Source organism: Pteropus medius, unplaced genomic scaffold (genome assembly GCF_902729225.1).
Source record: "Pteropus medius unplaced genomic scaffold, Ma_sr-lr_union100, whole genome shotgun sequence".
NCBI classification, from domain to species: domain Eukaryota; kingdom Metazoa; phylum Chordata; class Mammalia; order Chiroptera; family Pteropodidae; genus Pteropus; species Pteropus medius.
The window spans coordinates 20,190,193-20,207,116 of record NW_024342473.1 but is presented as its reverse complement, the minus strand read 5'-3'; the positions used below and the strand labels follow the sequence as shown (position 1 = coordinate 20,207,116).

The following is a 16,924-nucleotide window of genomic DNA, read 5'->3' as shown; positions in this document are numbered from 1 at the left end:
AAGAGCACTGTTCCAATTGCAGTTGTATTTTCAAATCATGCGGTAGTAATATGTTATATTTGAAGCTGTAGAGAATAAATGACTATCACTGGAAAACAATGGTCAAAGCAAAAAAGAAATCAAGAGACTCCTCCTACACAATCAAAGACTAGACCAGGAGATAATCTCCTGAGCTACTGTTGCTCAGATTCTACAAAGCCCAAGACCCACAAACCCTACTAGAAAAATAGGTTAGAGCTCTTTAAAAGCAAACTTTTAATACTATTTTTCCAGATTACAAGTTATCTTAAAAAATAAAGACATAAAATAATTGTGGTCTCTAATGATATATCAAATAAAAGGCATCCTTTCCCTATAAGAAACTAAAGTTGTTACAAATATAGAATAAATTCTTTATTACGTTTTTTCCTTTTTTTGATCCCTTTCATCCATTTTAAAATGCATTTCCCATTACTTTCGGTGTATATAACATTCATTCCTAAGAACTCATTATAAGTATCACTAACCTGCTTCTTCAACTTTCTTCGGAAGAACTCATACTTTCTTTTGTAATCCCTGGAGTAGGGAACTGCCTTGAGTTGAAAATTTTGGAAAAACAAAGAAGGTTTAGGTTGTTTTATTTTGGAAAAAGTTTCTCTCTGGGTATTTTATTAACATAAGTTAAAGGCATTAAAAAAGGATATTTGGAAACAAAAGTTTAATTTAAATAAAAACAAATATAAAACTTAAAGATTTTAATTTTTGTTTAAGTTAAAATTGTATTCAGCAATTCCTATGGCTGTAATTTTCATCATTTGATATTCTTGAAATGCAACATGCCAGAGACACAGGATTTTTTTTTTCCAAGTAGAGAAATATTAGAAATGAAAATTTCCATTTCTAAAGAGACTTTCAAAGTGATTTCTCCATTAAGGGAACAATTTGAAAAATGTACTTTTTCCTTGAACTCTGAGGAGTTGCCTTTTTTATCTATTATTTTAAAAGACTGGAGATGAAACATGGAGATGAAAGAGTAATCTAAAAGAACTGTATATTCAATTTTATTTATTTTTATGAATTAGAAAACATTTAAAACTGAAAAACAAAAAACGAAAAAAGTCGATATATAAAGAAGATAATGATTTTCTTATTAACCTGACTCGAGTAGCATAAACATCATGCATGGCTTGAGTGTGTTGTATATACATATCATATATATATGAGTGTGTCATATCTTCTATCTTATATATACAACGATTCCTGCCAAAAAGTTCAAGACATGACCCTGGAATGGATAGGGCACTGTCTGCCTCCTCACTTGGTACAATCTTGGATCCTCTCTAATCTGCTGTGGACTGCCAACATCCTTTGTAGACAATGGCAAGTACCAGCCTGAGCACAGCAGCCCACTGCCTTAGCATTTTGACTGCCTGGCTCACTAGTTTCCCAAAGCTATTGTGTAGAGTAAGAATTATTAAGACCTGGAGTAGGGGTGGTGACGGAGAGAACTGCAAATGTGCTTCACTCTCACTGCATGTAGGGTTATGCCCTTGACCATTTACCCTTGAAGAAACAGGTGAGAGGACAATCCCATCAGAACACACTGGTACAAAGAGACTTACTGGTCCAGTTATTGCTACGTTCTGTAACCGAGGATCTTCCCATTGTGTTCTTTTTATATCTGAAAAGAAAGAAAAAAGATGTTCTTCATTCTCATGTACAAAATTCAATATTACAAAAAATAACATAATGAAAAATCATGCTGCACATACTGTGATTTATGTAGAAGACTCTTCCATCTGTGTGAGTTCTTTCTTCCCATCCTGGCTATAATGGAGAATGTATTTTGATTATTTTAGGAAAGGGTTTTAGATGTATGGGTAGAAAAACAGCATTGGTTATATGGTTACTTTAATTTGCATATTTCATTCTTAGTAGAACGCATCAACACTTTAATAATATTAGTTACAGTTGTTAAATAATGACTGTATTCCAAAATGTTTGAGATAACCAAGTTAGATTGGTGGCAGTTCTATAAACTTACAGGTAAAGGCCCCAGATCATTGGAAGAATCAAGCGATGTCTTTCCTCTCAGAAGAGCTGGAATTTTCAGTCTTGGATCTTCCTTTTTTGGCAAATAAAGAAAGCATGGCACACACAAATTTTATGAAAGCCAATTTGTTACTATGTTTTCTAATATCAATGGATATTTAAAATATTCTCTTTTAAAAGTCTACTTTTATAATATTCATAGCAAAAAAAGTCCACTTTTACTTCATTTGCTTATTTCATCTGTAAAATAACAGTTTCTCCGTGTAAAATCTATCATTCTCAGCTTACAATATTCAGTTCTCAGATCTTAGAGGAGTTTCAGTGTTAACTAATCATCTCTTTCACAGAAACCATTCAAAGTATTTTGCCCTTCTCTTTAGGGATTGTGTCACTACATAGGACTCTTCTCTAAATAAAAATTAGTGAAAGAATGGGACAGTAAACTGGACCACATGTTATTTCTGAGGCCCTGAACATGCTTTTTGGCACCTATCTGTTAAAGTGTTGATTTATTAATATTTTTGAAGGTAACTCAAAAAGGTTATTAAAGTCAATCAAATTGTTGAGAGAACAAAATTCAATTTATTTGGATTAATTCACATGTTATTACTTTAATATTATTTTATTCAATAATTCATTAAACTATCTTAGTTTTATTTAGGTACACTGGTCTCTTAAATAAATTAATCAAAATCTATTCACCTCCTGCTGATTTTCAGTAAATTTTCTATTAGTGGCGAACCAACAGTCAAAAAACTTTAAGCCTTACCTTAAAAGTACTAGCCTCACAAGGATTTCTGGATATTAAATGAGATATGGATTCAAAAGTACTTTGGAATTATAAAGACCCATATAAAGATAAAGAATTATTAGTAAATATCTTCCTAAGCATTTATGATAGTGAGTTAAAAACTGGAAATAGGAAATAAATGTCTATATGACAAGCCCCAAAATATTAAAAACATCCACAAACATCTGAATAGAAATAACACTGTTAAGAATTCAACATAGCTTTAAATGAATACTAGGAAATGTAGGTTATACTAATGTACACTTAAAGATTACAAAGAACTATCCATAAGAGGTTATTATTGTTATTGTTATGAATTTAAACTGGAGAGTATTAAAGTTACCCAGGTGGTGGTTTTGGTGTTGTGGTCAATAAAGAAAGGCCTCCCATTTGGTGCATGCCGGACTTCCCAGCCTTTAGGAAGGAATCCTTGCTCCATCTCAGCCGGCTGGATCACCTGCTGTGCTGAATCACTTGTGGGAACCTGTGGTTGAGGGCTTGTAGAACTCTGGCTTGATGGCTGTGACTGGTCTCCAATGTGGCCTAGCACATTAATTAAATCATGTTGTAATGTTTTATAGAGAACACACAAATAGCCATGGTTATAAAGGTAACTTAACCTGCAGACAGAATACACACTTATAAATAGCATAAACATCAGAGGTTCATTTTTCTAATAAGGTGTTTGTCAAACTTAAAAAAATATAGTTATAACTTCTCAGCTAATTCTTGAGCAGTAAGATGCCGGTTAACAAAGTTTTTGTGGGTACATGTGACTGAGGAGGCTTGGTCCATGGGCCTGGGCCCCAGCTACAGGAGAAACCACAGAAGGAGATTGTCTCTGCTTCCTCAAAAGATTCATAGAATGAGAAATTCCCCATATACAGAAGTGGGTTTAAATGCTATGTAGACAAAATGAATGGCAAATATACATTTATAGAAATGGATAACTGGAATGTAATAAATTCACCTGATGAAATATTAGGTAGTAGTTAAAAGAAATACACTGGACCTACATATATAAAAAAATATGGATAGTGTTTTAAAACAATATTGAGCAAAAAAGATTTAGAATTCTACAATATAACACCTTTGCAAAATTTGAAACACACGGATATAAACAATGTTTTGCATTGTTTAGCTCTCTGTGTAAGTATATAAAACAAACTCAACATGGTGGTTCCCTCTGGGCAGTGGGACCAAGTGCTTGGCTAAAAGGAATTTCATTTTATCTGTAAGATTTTATTTTTAAAAATAAAATGTTTATAAACAAATACGGTAATTTGTTAATGGTAGTAAATTCTGGGTGTTAAATGGGTATTTGCTCTATTATTCTCTGTACTTTTCAGTGCTAAAAAATTTCCCAATAAGAGAAATGGTGACAAAATAAACATTTTCTTAAATACTTACAAAGAAATATTACAAAAATACTTACTGTTGCCAAGGACAAAGTGCCATGAACACAAATTAATAGATACAAAACACTAAAAGTAGCTTTTAGCAAAACAATGGTCTTAATCATTCAAATTAAAAAATTACCCCCCAATTGACTAGATCGTTGACTTTGTCCTCTTATTCCCAATTAGACTTGTTTTACATAATAACAAGTGGTAATTCATGCACAAGAGAGGTCCGCAGGAAAGAGCAGACAGACACTTAGCACCAATGTCAGAAAAGAATTCGAAGATGCTAGGAGCATCCAGTATATACCACAAAGTGATGTAATAGCTTCCCCAGAAATATGATCATTCAAATTATGTAAGAAAACAAGTTAATGGATAGATCGCAGGGTACTTGTATAGTGGGCTTTTTCCACGTAGTAGTTCTGGAATTGTGATCTACATAATATGGTCTTCCTCTTTCATCTTGTTTTTCTTCCCAACCTGGTGGTAATCCAGATGAAGTAGGCAACAGCTAAAGTGAAGAATAACAGGAGAATTAAATATTAATAAGAATCTTTTTAAAAAGACAACTCTTTTTCTCTGCTAGCTCTCTTTAAAATGAAACATGTTTTAAATCATATTTTAAAGTGTACAAAATAAAGTATACGGCAGTTCACTTAAGAAAACCAGAACAGACAATAATGATGAGAGTGAAAACACTAGTAAAACATGACAGTAATAACAACCATACTCTAAATGCTATAACATAGATCATGTCATTTAACATCCACACAGCTCTTAATGAGATAATTGCTATTATTGTCCCTTTTTACTTACAAGGAAATTCAAGCTTAAAAAATTGAATTAATTTCTTAATAGATACTTTGTTGGTGTGGAGTTGAGATTCGAGCCCAGGAAGTCTAACTAGAGAAATTATCACCCATACATGCCAATTCAAAAGTTACCCCTGCTTTCTGTAAGAGCCAGGGTGGTGCTGTTTTTATTGTTTATTATTAATGAACAAAGAGGACTGGTTATTTCCAGGTTTATTTAAAAATAGTCCAGATCTGGCCTTCCTTTTGTCTTTTGAACCAGATTCTTCGAGGCTTGGCCTATCTTATACATAAAAACTTTCACCACTATTCTGTTCACTAGATACATGGTTCTCTAGACATGTAGGAGGTAAATGTACCTCGCTGACAGTTATCATGAGCCGTTAGTCTACAAAACAATGGAATTCAAAGTTGCCTAGCTTTACAAATGTCCAACAGCTGGTGAGAAAATTAAATGTAGTAGATATATCTTCACGAAGGAACACTGTGAACTACTGAAACATGCAACGATATGGATAAAGCTCAAAAGCATCACAGTAAGTGAAAGAGGCCAGACGTAGAAGACTACATACTGTATGATTCCACTTATATGAAGTTTCTAGAAAAGGCAAAATTGCAGCAATAGCAGATAAGTGGCTGAGAATAGGTGTTGGGATTGAGGGAACTTTTTTGGGTGATAAAAGGGTTCTTAAACTTGATTGTGGTGATGTTTGTACAGCTAAATAAATGTACTAAAACTCATTTGCTCACTAAATGGTATGTGAATTATAACTGAAGAAAGCTATATAAAAAAAAAAGACTTTAATCAATTTATGGACACAAAAAAGGCATGGAAGTAGCTTTTCCAGTGCATAAAATATAAATCATTTCTAGATTCTGTTGCTCATCTGGTAAATTTAAATTGTTTCTTGGATGAATGCTTGTCAGCCAATCAGAAATTCAACAATTTCATTGTATGGAGGACATTACAAAGTGCAGTGGGAGAAAGACCACGGAATTCCCTTAAGCAGGCTCCAGTCTAAAGCAGAAGGCCAGATAAGTGGCGATAAGTGAGAGTAAGGCTGGTGAGGTCAGTCTTTTGTGGCATCCACCCTCTTGTTGATGGTCAATATTGAGTAGGCTAATTGCACAGGTGGGTGCCCCACTCCTTCCTCAGCACAGGGTCTGTGTCCCTCTCAGTGTAGGGCCACCATTTTAGACAAATGAGTCACTCTTGGGTTGAGGAATTTTGAGCCTCTGCACTCCTTTGTTGAAACTTCCATAAAAGTAAAAACGATCCCACTTTTCAAAATTAATATATAGACTGTCACTCAAACTGACACGTGGTTGGTGGGGAAAAAGTAAGGAGGCCATTCCAAGGAAATGGAATGGGCACAGACCCAGAAGAGGGAGTAAATTCGGATATGGGAACAGCATTTGGAAGAAAGAGCACACGGGAATGACAGCAGCAGGAGGCATCTGTGGGCGGATAAAGAGAAAGGTAAGCTGAAGGGGCTGGGAGCCTGAGAGTTTTCATTTGGTTTTAAAAAACATGTAGAGGCCATGCAAGGAAGAGAGAAACTCAAAGTAATGACTGTTGAGTCAGGAAGATGGGGGTTAGGAGACCAAAAGGGAGTCAACGGTCCAGATATGAAGTTAGTTGTTAAGTTCTCTGATCCGTTCAGGGCCATGGTTGAGAAGGCTATTGTTGAGGAAGTAGAAGGCCTCTGCTGACTAGCAGATGTGAGACTGAGGGAGGAGAGAGAAGGGGAACTAATAAACTTCAACCTGGACACCGAGTCTGCTGATACCAGTGCACACCTGGCTGAGGGACCAAACCCTGACATGACTCTTCATGCATGGGGCAGAAATGGCCAAGTACAGTGAAAAGACAGCTGGACACCATAAGCCTGAACTGTATGTGGCCTCCAGCAGACCTCCAGCCAGTACAGCCCTTCGACTGACAAGCCCGGAAGTCATCTACAGTCACTAGCACTCGGAGACTTGGCTTAATTACTGTGGGAGAGGCCATTATTCCAGTTTGGTCTTTAAAGGGACAATCTACCCAATTTACTCTCTCCCCTGCACCTCATACCCCAGAACCTAGATTCTGTGCTGAACTGATACTCTGCTAGGCAGTCAAAGGTCGTATTCAGTTTTTTTAAAAAAGTTGCTGAGATTTATGTTTTTATTGATGATTGTGGGGAGAGGATAAAACTCACCACAGGAAGTGCAGGCTGTTCCTCAAAAGTATAGGCTTGTAAGCTGCCTCTTCTGCCGGAATGATTCTTATTTTAAAAAAAGAATGATAACTTTAGGTCTTAAATTAGTCTTTGAATGGCAGATAACATAGTGGGGGTACACAGGATGGAGCAGAAGAAGAACGCTGGTTAGGAAGTGATCGTGGAGACTGTGAATGAAAGCATGCAGCTGCTCTTGACACCGCCCCAGGTGGTGCTCCTGGCAGTGGGTTCGCTCCCTGAAGGGAACTGCATAATGGATATTTGGACTCCAATGACCATTTGGATTATCCAAGACTCTGCTCCATACTATTAGTGGGAATAGTTCAAAAATGACCATGCTGTAAAATCCCAAAGTCCCTAACACATTACTATATGCCATTTAAGACAAAGTTTTTCTTATCACAAGAACAAAATTTTGTAAATATATGAGGTAATGGATGTTAACTAGACTTATTGTGGTGGTCGTTTTGCAATATATACATATATCAAATGATTATGTTGCACAACTTTAAACTAACATAATGTTAAATGTCAATTATATCTCAATAAACCTGGGTTGAGGGGGGAAACAAAATTCTATGTAAAAATTAGACACCAAATGGAATAGCATACATAATATAAAATCCTGAAGCTACAACAAAATCTAAGAGCATCTTACTGAGCTGGATACTGGCTGGCCAGTGGCTGAATTTCCACAAACAGTGAGTAAGGCATTTAACTCTTCTGCAAGACGAGGGTGAACATCCAAGCTGTTTGATGGTGGAGGTGATGGGAAGGCCTGATTGCTATACACGGTGCCTTCATCTTCTCTTATGATTTCCCAGTTCTAAAATGAACAGAATAAGCTCAAGCCACACATATTTTAATCTATGGCTATCACATGCATCTAGCTACGAAAAAAAGTAAATTATTTTTACCTCGGAAGACTCTCGGTTGTCAACACTTTCTGTTTCCTCAGATATCTGCCGCCTGGTGGTAAATGCACGTTGTGCTTGCAGATGAATGTTACCATTCTCAGCATCTGTTAGGCTGTCTCTATATTAGAAGTATAAAAACTATCACCCATGTCCGAAGAGAGTTAAAATGATAATCAAATATTCTGTCATCATTTAAAAAATACCTATATTAGATCGGAATTTATTGTTTTTGGCCAAAGCCTATTTCAATATGCATAAATTAAATTGTAGGCACATTAGTACCTTCAGAATACCTTATGGAGTTAAAGATTTTGTGAAAGTGTGTAACATGTTTGACTCAGATAGTTTAGTTCATCACTGTGCTTGAGAGAGTGGCTGACACATATGGGTACTCAAAAATATTTGTTGAATGAATGAATATCTGAGAATTTCACAAAAAATTTCATTATATTATTAATTTGTCATGTTATTACTAGCATAAAATCTAATGCAGTTTGAGAAAATTCATAAAAAGGAAGCTTTTAAAGAGTTGCATATATATCTTCATGAATCAGTAACATTTAATTGACCTTAAGCCAAGAGTAGAAGGCAGAATGACAGTGTAAGGACACTACAATTAAAAACTTAATATACAACAAATTAAATGGCATCTGTTTTTGATCATATATAGTAATGGTCCTGGTGTGAAAAAGGATAATAAGAATGGTATGTCTGGGTTTAGGAAAGGCACGGGGCTACCAAACATCATTTCCACTGTACTTTTCCTAAATTATCCCAGTCACTTATTAGTGATATTATTCTAGTTATTTGCATTTATTATAACCAGACCATCAGACCAAGAATTTTGTACAAATATTTAATAATAAAATTATTGTTAATTTATTTAATGCCATATAAGCCCAGGATAGTGAGAGGACCAGTTCTTATTATACTATTGCTGGAGAAAACATAATTTGACAGATGATTCTAGAAAGGCTTCAGATTTCTCCCCTATGAATTCTTGATTTTGGCTAGCTGAAAACAACAACTATAGTGAAAGAAATGTGACTCTGCTCACGTCAGGCTTGCCATATAACTGAGTTACGCAATACAATTTTGCAGAATTTTAATGTCTTCAGTTTTGCAATCCGTATGTTATTCTGCAGAGATCAATGCCTCTGTGCCATGGATCACTGATTTGTTTTGGTAGGATTTGAGAACAGGAAATACTTATGAAAGGGCTTGGGCTATATCAGATACAAAATACCAAAGCTAAAAATTAGAAGGTTAATGGACAAATAAGAAAAAATTTAAGTCTGCATCAAAAATCAGAAGACTAAAGAAAGACTTCATAAGATTATAAGAAAAAAGAAGTGGAGAGATATTTGATAACAAATATGAATAATGGGAGAATTTGTAAATATATATTCACAAATACAGTCTGATGATAAAAAAAAAAATGTCACTGAGGAGATATAGATTAGAAGAGCCTGAAGGTTATTCTGTCCTTGATCTGTGTATGTTGGAAATTATGTATACATTGATCAGATTGGCAAATGGTGTTTTACAAAAGATCCCTGTTATTGACTCCTTTATATTTTACAAATAATTTATATTTTAAAAATAATGTACTATAAAAATTGATATTTTATTATATTTTAGTAACAAACTATAAAACATCTCCAAGATTTTCTAAATCTGTCTGAAGAGACAAATGTACCCTTTGCGGCTACATAAAATTAAAAACATACATAATTGACAATTTATTAAAATAAGCAGTTAGAAGAGTAGGATTTGTAACTCAAATAATTTTGAATATTATCAAATTATTTTTAAAAAGAAACAGCTATGATAGCATTTTTAAGCCTTGGGTCATAAAAATCCTGATATTCTTGCAGTTTATGGATTCCTATACTATTGTGAATGCATTTGAGAAAAGACTTTAAAATGAAAGTTAGTGGTCAAAATGTATTCAGATGACAAATGTGCAAGCCACCAGCACATACTGAGGGGTTGGTCTTTTCCACTGTGTTCTTCTAGATTCATGGTTTACATAGTAGGTCCTTCCAAGAATATCCTGTCTCTCTTCCCATCCTGGAGGTAGAGGAGAAGGTTCTTGTTGCTGCTGCAAATGGCAAGCAGCATCTGGTTGGTCCAAAACAACCCAGCCAGGCTGAAAAACAGAATGGTAACAATTATGCTTGTGCTTGATTTTTTTAACCTTATAAATTATGAGGACATTTCAAAAGTGATTTAGCATATCCCATTCTAAAAATTATACAAAGATAAAATAAGCACATTGTCAACTTTTAAGAGCATAATATGAATATTTTATGATAAGAAAGACATTTTTGGAAAATGAAAACATTTAAATTTTGCTTGAAACTTTTACAAATCTTCAAAAGAGTTTCAAAACATATCTAACAGATAAAAAAAAAAGGACAGAAAAAACTTTTAAACAAACAATGATGGAAAGTACTGAGAAATTGAAAAGCACAGTTTAAACTGGTGTAACCTAAGGTTTTTCTCTAAATTATAAACAAATGGATGAAGGGCAGGTGGGGTCTTGTCCTCTTGGGTATGGCCTTCCCACAGAGAAAGCACCTTGGATAGAGTGGAAATCGATAATGACCTGAGACCTAAAAAAATCATTAGGTGAAGGTAGAAGAGGATGATATGGAAGGGCAAATAATTTAGAAATAATTGCTACAGTGAACTAATGACTGAAAAGTCATTATGATTCTCTGATCTGACTTTTCTTGTTCTCCTCTGGCCTAAAGGAAAGCATTTTGGTCAAGTCAGAAAGCAGCTAAAGAAAGAAAGTTTTGTTTTGTTATGTTTTGTTTTGCTTTAAATGCTAGGAAGACACTGGAAATTTCCTCTGAGACTAGTGAGGGCGTACATATTATAAAGCCTAAGCTAGGTAGTTAGAGTAAGGAACTAATTGAAAAGTGTAACGAATTAATGACATGCCTTTATAAAAACCTCAAAACAGAAAAAGAAATAGGTAAAAGTTTTACTAAATACTGGAATGGTTAGGAAAACATAAATACACTAGTAAAGAAAACTTAAACTTCTCCTAAAGGGACAGAAGAGAAGACCTGAATGAATGACGAGGCTTAATATAATTTTGGCTAGGAAGACTCAATTTCACAAAGGTGTCAATTCTGCCCAAGTTAATTTATAAAGTTGCCAAGATTCTGATAAAACTACAGTATAGATTTATTAAATAATGAGACATGGCAAATTTCAAGTTCATAGATATTAACCCTACCAGATAAAATGTATTATCACTGCAATAATTAAAGCTGTGTGGCACTGGAGCATGTACAGACAGACAGTTCAATATGATAGATTAGAAAGCCCAGGAAAAGACTCGAACTTTAGTATATGATAAAGACATTTCAAATTTGTAGGAAAAATAGGCAAATTATCTAGAAAATAATAAAAATTTAATTTAGATTGTTACCTCATACTTTATACCAGGATGTTATAGATGGAGCAATATTTTAATGTTAAAAGTCAAACCAAAATGTATTAGAATAAACCTGGGGAGATTTTAAACATTTATGCAAAGAATGGGGAAGCCATTAAGTATGACACCAAACCCAGAATGCATAAAGAGAAGACATAAATTTGATTACAAACTCCCCAAATTTGTATATGGCAAAAACTACTAAATCAAAGTGGTGGGGGGGGGAGGACAAACTGGGCAATATATTTGGTGCTATGATAATAGACAAAAAATAATTTCCTTAATATATACAGAGGTGTTTTTTTTATTTTTCCCTAGGGACTGGGAAACCTGCACTGAAGGACTGTTTTGTGCCAGCCGGTGGATGGCTTAGAAGATGGAAAAGAATTCTTCTATATCAGAAGTCTGGATATAAAAATGAAAGATGGGTGAGAAGAGCTTGGAAAGAAAGGAATATGTTCTGGCAGTAGGGATTTCTACAGCAAAGTTGACCTCTTCTGGCTAGCCCTGGAGTGGGGGTTACATATAGCCTGAGGCAGAACAGAAGGTGAGGGATAAGCGGAAAGGAAGAGAATTATCCTGGGAAAAGGAGAGTGGGTGGGGAGTAACACTGACTCCCTTTCTTTCTTACTCTTCTTTAATTTTTCCTTTTAATCCCTTCTATGGAAACTGATATCTCTTTAATTTTACTTCTTTTTAATGCCCAAATTTCATTCTGTTCCTTCCCTCTATCCTCTTACTTTTTCTCTCTATTTATGTTTACTTTCCTTCTCCTTTCCTTCCCTTTAAATGATCATAATATAGCATCTATATACCTAAAAATTAGTCTTGTATATACTGAATCAGATTTTACTTCTCCAGTTTCAATTTCAAAAGCATGTAAGTTGATGTAATTGAATCTCTATATTTCACTATCAAAAAAAACCCCTAACAATGATTATTTGTTAAATATGGTCATTGGTTGTTTTTCTGCAGATTAATGAAATTTATTAATAAAAAGGTCCTCACTGATGCTTTAAAGAATTGTAAAAATATACAGAGCTAGGAATATGGTACCAGAAAATATTTCTTTAAAATCTCCTTAAAGATTTCTCTCTTAAAGTTCCATTTATTGAATTTGTTATCCAAGTAAATCCAAGAAGGAGGGGAAACTAATTTAATTAAGAACATTAAAAAAAAATCTATCTCAAGTTTGAAGAAGTACAGTTGTAAAGTCTTTAGAAAGACTGAGTTTTTATTTTTTGTAAATAATGACTCCTTATTAAGCATGTATCCACTAATATTCTTCACAGAATATCAGTGAATGTTACTTAATTATTAACCTCAAAGCTAATATGCAAGTGCCCACAATTTAATGGAGTCAGAGAGTCAGAAAAAAGCATTCAGAGCTACAACATTAGATGTTAATCTTGTAAAATACATACAACTAAATCGAAAGTTGCAAGGAATAAAAAAATCGAATGTTATCTAATTATCTATTATAACCATACTTTATCGTACTAAGGAATACAAAGTACCTAAGAGTGATTCTCTTATGAAAATTACAATGGTTTTCTTTAAATAGAATTGTGTATATTCGGTCACAAACTAGATGTCAAAAGCAAGACTTTTCTGTCATTAGCTACACAGAATATAAATAAGCACAGATTCGTGTGTTTGAATTCCTAGGGCCTTTCATAAATAAACTACTACACGCTTACATCTACTGAAATTATAAGGTGCATTCTGAGGGAATTCAAACATTGAGACATGAGACCACAAAATGAAGCGAAGCAGCTCTACCCACAGAAACTGAACTGTGAATAAGGTACCTGTGATACTGCGTGTGGGCAAAACTTGGAGCAGGTTACTAAATAATAAAATGCTGTTAATTTTTTTTAAGTTACTATATAAAGAATTTTCTTTCTTTACAGCAGACATCCTTCATTTCAAACAGAATTTGATTATGCAAGATACCTTGTGCACCAAAATGCCAGATAGAGAAACTTTCGCCCAATAAATATCTAAAAAAATTTAAAACGATTATTATATGTTAAATCAGAGAAAAACTAAAAAGAAAACAGAGGTAATCAAATAAACTAATATAGACGTAAGGGAGGATACCGAATTCTTTGATGGCCAAACTAAGGGCTAACTGTATACTTCGAGTCAAAGAAAAAAAGTTCTTTCCTTTGATTATTATAGATTCCCCCGCAAAGTAAAATCTCATTAGTGCATGTAAAAAATTCCCAGAAAGTTCTGTTGCAAAAAAGCACTGCTTGTTTTCAAGCTTTCTTTCTTAAGGTGGGTGGTGGGCTTGTGAGATAGAGCCCAGCCCTTAGGAAGGTTCCTCAGCTTCACAGCTCTTCTGGAGACCTAACCAGACAAAGAGGTATGGCTGTTGAGGGAGACACATAAACAAAAAAACCTCGGAAGCAAACTGGTGCCGATACACTGTGTGCTTTCAGTAAACATTGTTGAGTAAGATGCTACCTTTTGATGATAATGATCCTTCAGGAGGAATCTCAAGGGGCGGGTATGTTTTGTCCCCTTTTCAAATCTTTCTGCTGCAAGAAACCCTAGAGCTCATTTGGCACAACCCTGTCCTCTGCCAATGAAGAACCGGAAGTTCCAAGAGTTCAACTCACACAGAGTCATTCGGCTGGCTAGTGGCAGCGGTGGCAACTAGGATTCCAGTCTCTAAATCTCCCTCCAATTCTGTTCCAAATACATTGTCTCTGCCTCTTCTTCACTCACCCCAGAAGCATGTAGTTCTGCCCAAATACTTGACTTGGACTTCCTCTTATCCTTAACCCATAAAAGATGTTAAATTCTATTTGCCCCAAATGAATGTGGCTTTTTACTAGATCACTTGTATTCTCTCCCCTGCCTTCTCATTTCCTTCCTTCCCCATGAGTCTTCCACCCCAACCATGATAGGAAAAGTAACAGGAATTACATTTCATAAAAGAGCTCCTAATTAGTAGTCTCCTCAAAATTTCCATGTATTTAACTTACAAATACTAAATTATGTTCTTACTTTAATGAATGAAAACATGACACGGTTTAAGAAAATGCAAAAACTAGAAACGGTTAATGACTTAATTACAATAAATGTTTTTATTTACAAATATTGTATTCTCTATTCCCTAACCTTTAAGAATGCCATTAATAACGGTCATTCATTCTATAGAAATATCCTTAGAGGAAAGAAATGTTTAATAAATGCTTGGGTAAAAAAAAAAAATATCCAGGTAAATAATTTTTATTGCACATATTAACTCCATTAAATAAAATCATTTTTTTCTTCACAGTATAGTAAAATAAGAAATTAGATATTTTCTTTCAGTTTAACCAAATGTTTATAAAATCTCACCTCTAATTCCTCAGTCTGTTCTGCGTTATCTTCTTCTGAGCCACTGGTTTTAGGTAAATAAGTCATTTTTAATCTCAGATAACCTTTAACTCTTGATTTGTGACTGTAGAAAAGAAAATAATTATTCACAAAACTTTCACACTAGGAAGAAAAGCATTCGTTTAAGAAGAATTTATTGAGCATCTACTGACTACTAGAGGATCCTCAAAGACAAATTCCAGTGCAGAAAACACTTAGGAAAAGGAATAGATGGTGGAGAAAATGGAACATACATAAGTAAATAATTGTTGAAAGATAAGTAAGCTACTAAGAAAGTTTAAGTGAAAGATCAGAGAGAATTTTGAAAGAGAAGTTGGCATTTGAGTTGGGACTAGAAGATCGGGAAGGATTTTGATCTGTGGCAGTGAAGGGAAAGGAAAGAGCAACAAGAAGGAAACAGATGGGAAACCCAGAGAATAATTAAGGAAATGGCAGGAGTTTGGCTGGATTACAGGGTACGTAAAGGAGGTGGAGATGGTCTAGATGATGAGGTCCAGGTAAAACAAGGGAACCTGAAATTTTATTTTGCATACTCTCTGAAGCCAGAGAATTTGGGGGATAGGGGAAGGAAACCTCAGAGATGTGCTTTCAGGACACTAATTTACCCTTATGGTATAGGATGATAAAAACGTGGAGAGCAAATCCTGATAACTGTATGGAACCCCACCATCTTTGACAGCTGTTTGAATCTGTCATACATTAATTTATCTAATGTATTTTCATAGTGTATCACCTCTTTGAATAATGAGTTATCTAAGCTAAAGGCTGCTGCCCATTATATTAATATTAAAGATTTTTAAATCTGTCTTTTTTAAGCTTCTAACTTACAACTTAATTCCATTGTCCCCATTAATTCTAGCATCCTATTTAAGAAATCCTTGCTTGTCCCACCTTTCTATATATAATGATGTAACCAATTAGCCTCTGTCTTTCTAGACAAGAGTCCTAATCCTTTCATTCTGTCTCCAAGAAATACTTATTCCCTCCATGCTTCCCCTAATCTTTTTAGTTGCTTTTTGTGTACAGTTCTCATGGATTTGGAGTGTACCTTTCCTGTGTGGTCAATAAAATCCCTGATGCTTAATTCCAAGGTCACTAATGGTGGCCGTCTTCGTATTTGAGGGAGTGTGAAGAACACTCCCTTAAAAAACAAGTCTGACTTGTTGCTGTAAAAGATTGATACTTGCGCTGATAATGTTTTATAGAAGGATTTCTCCATAGTGATATTTTTCATGTCTTTCCAATTAGATAATAACCCTATTGGTTTAGACTTAGTGGGGCTAAAACAAAAAAATCTAGGAACGTAATACATTTTTAACCTGAATAAAGTTCTTTCTGCACTTGTAGTAATATCCAGTACAGACAGAAGATGTAAATTGTTCCAGTGTTTAAAGATAAAGATACTAGAAACATTTGACAAATTGAAAAGCAGGCTACTAGGGCAATCGAATAAGAGAAGAAATATCTATTTAGTTATTCTTGGTATGCAGATGTCCCAATTAGTCTAAAATTAAAGGAAGAAAAGAGATTTATATTTCAAGACTTCTACAGAAATTAAATATGTGACTTCTCTTAGAGAAAATAAATATTAATAGTTGGAGGGCACTGCCCCTTTTGTTTTGTTTTAATATTTATATTTACAGAGTAGTTTTTAAAAATAACTTTTAAATGAAAAAATTGCTAAGTTCTCATAGTATGCATTTCAAATGCATTTATTAGTTTTATAAACAAGACAAATACTGTTTTCACAGATGTCCTTCCTCTGCTTTACTTTGACCTTTTGTCATTAAATCCACACACAGGTCTTGACTAGATTTCACTTGAGTATGTGGTACAGAAGATCAAAAGGAATTTTATTTATAGCTTAAACTTTAGAATTTTGACAAAATTCAAGTAATTTAG

At 34.4% G+C, this 16,924-nt stretch overlaps 1 protein-coding gene across 1 annotated transcript in view; it reads right to left on the bottom strand.

Moving 5' to 3' along the window:
• The window catches only part of NEDD4 (NEDD4 E3 ubiquitin protein ligase), a 94,839-nt gene that overhangs the window by 11,159 nt on the left and 66,756 nt on the right, over nucleotides 1-16,924 (bottom strand). Inside the window, 12 exon segments of the mRNA XM_039865518.1 lie at nucleotides 507-572; nucleotides 1,602-1,660; nucleotides 1,752-1,806; nucleotides 2,024-2,104; nucleotides 3,165-3,343; nucleotides 3,346-3,364; nucleotides 4,616-4,735; nucleotides 7,238-7,303; nucleotides 7,917-8,084; nucleotides 8,176-8,293; nucleotides 10,161-10,327; nucleotides 14,984-15,086. Of these exon segments, the coding sequence (XP_039721452.1) occupies nucleotides 507-572; nucleotides 1,602-1,660; nucleotides 1,752-1,806; nucleotides 2,024-2,104; nucleotides 3,165-3,343; nucleotides 3,346-3,364; nucleotides 4,616-4,735; nucleotides 7,238-7,303; nucleotides 7,917-8,084; nucleotides 8,176-8,293; nucleotides 10,161-10,327; nucleotides 14,984-15,086 (1,201 nt within the window).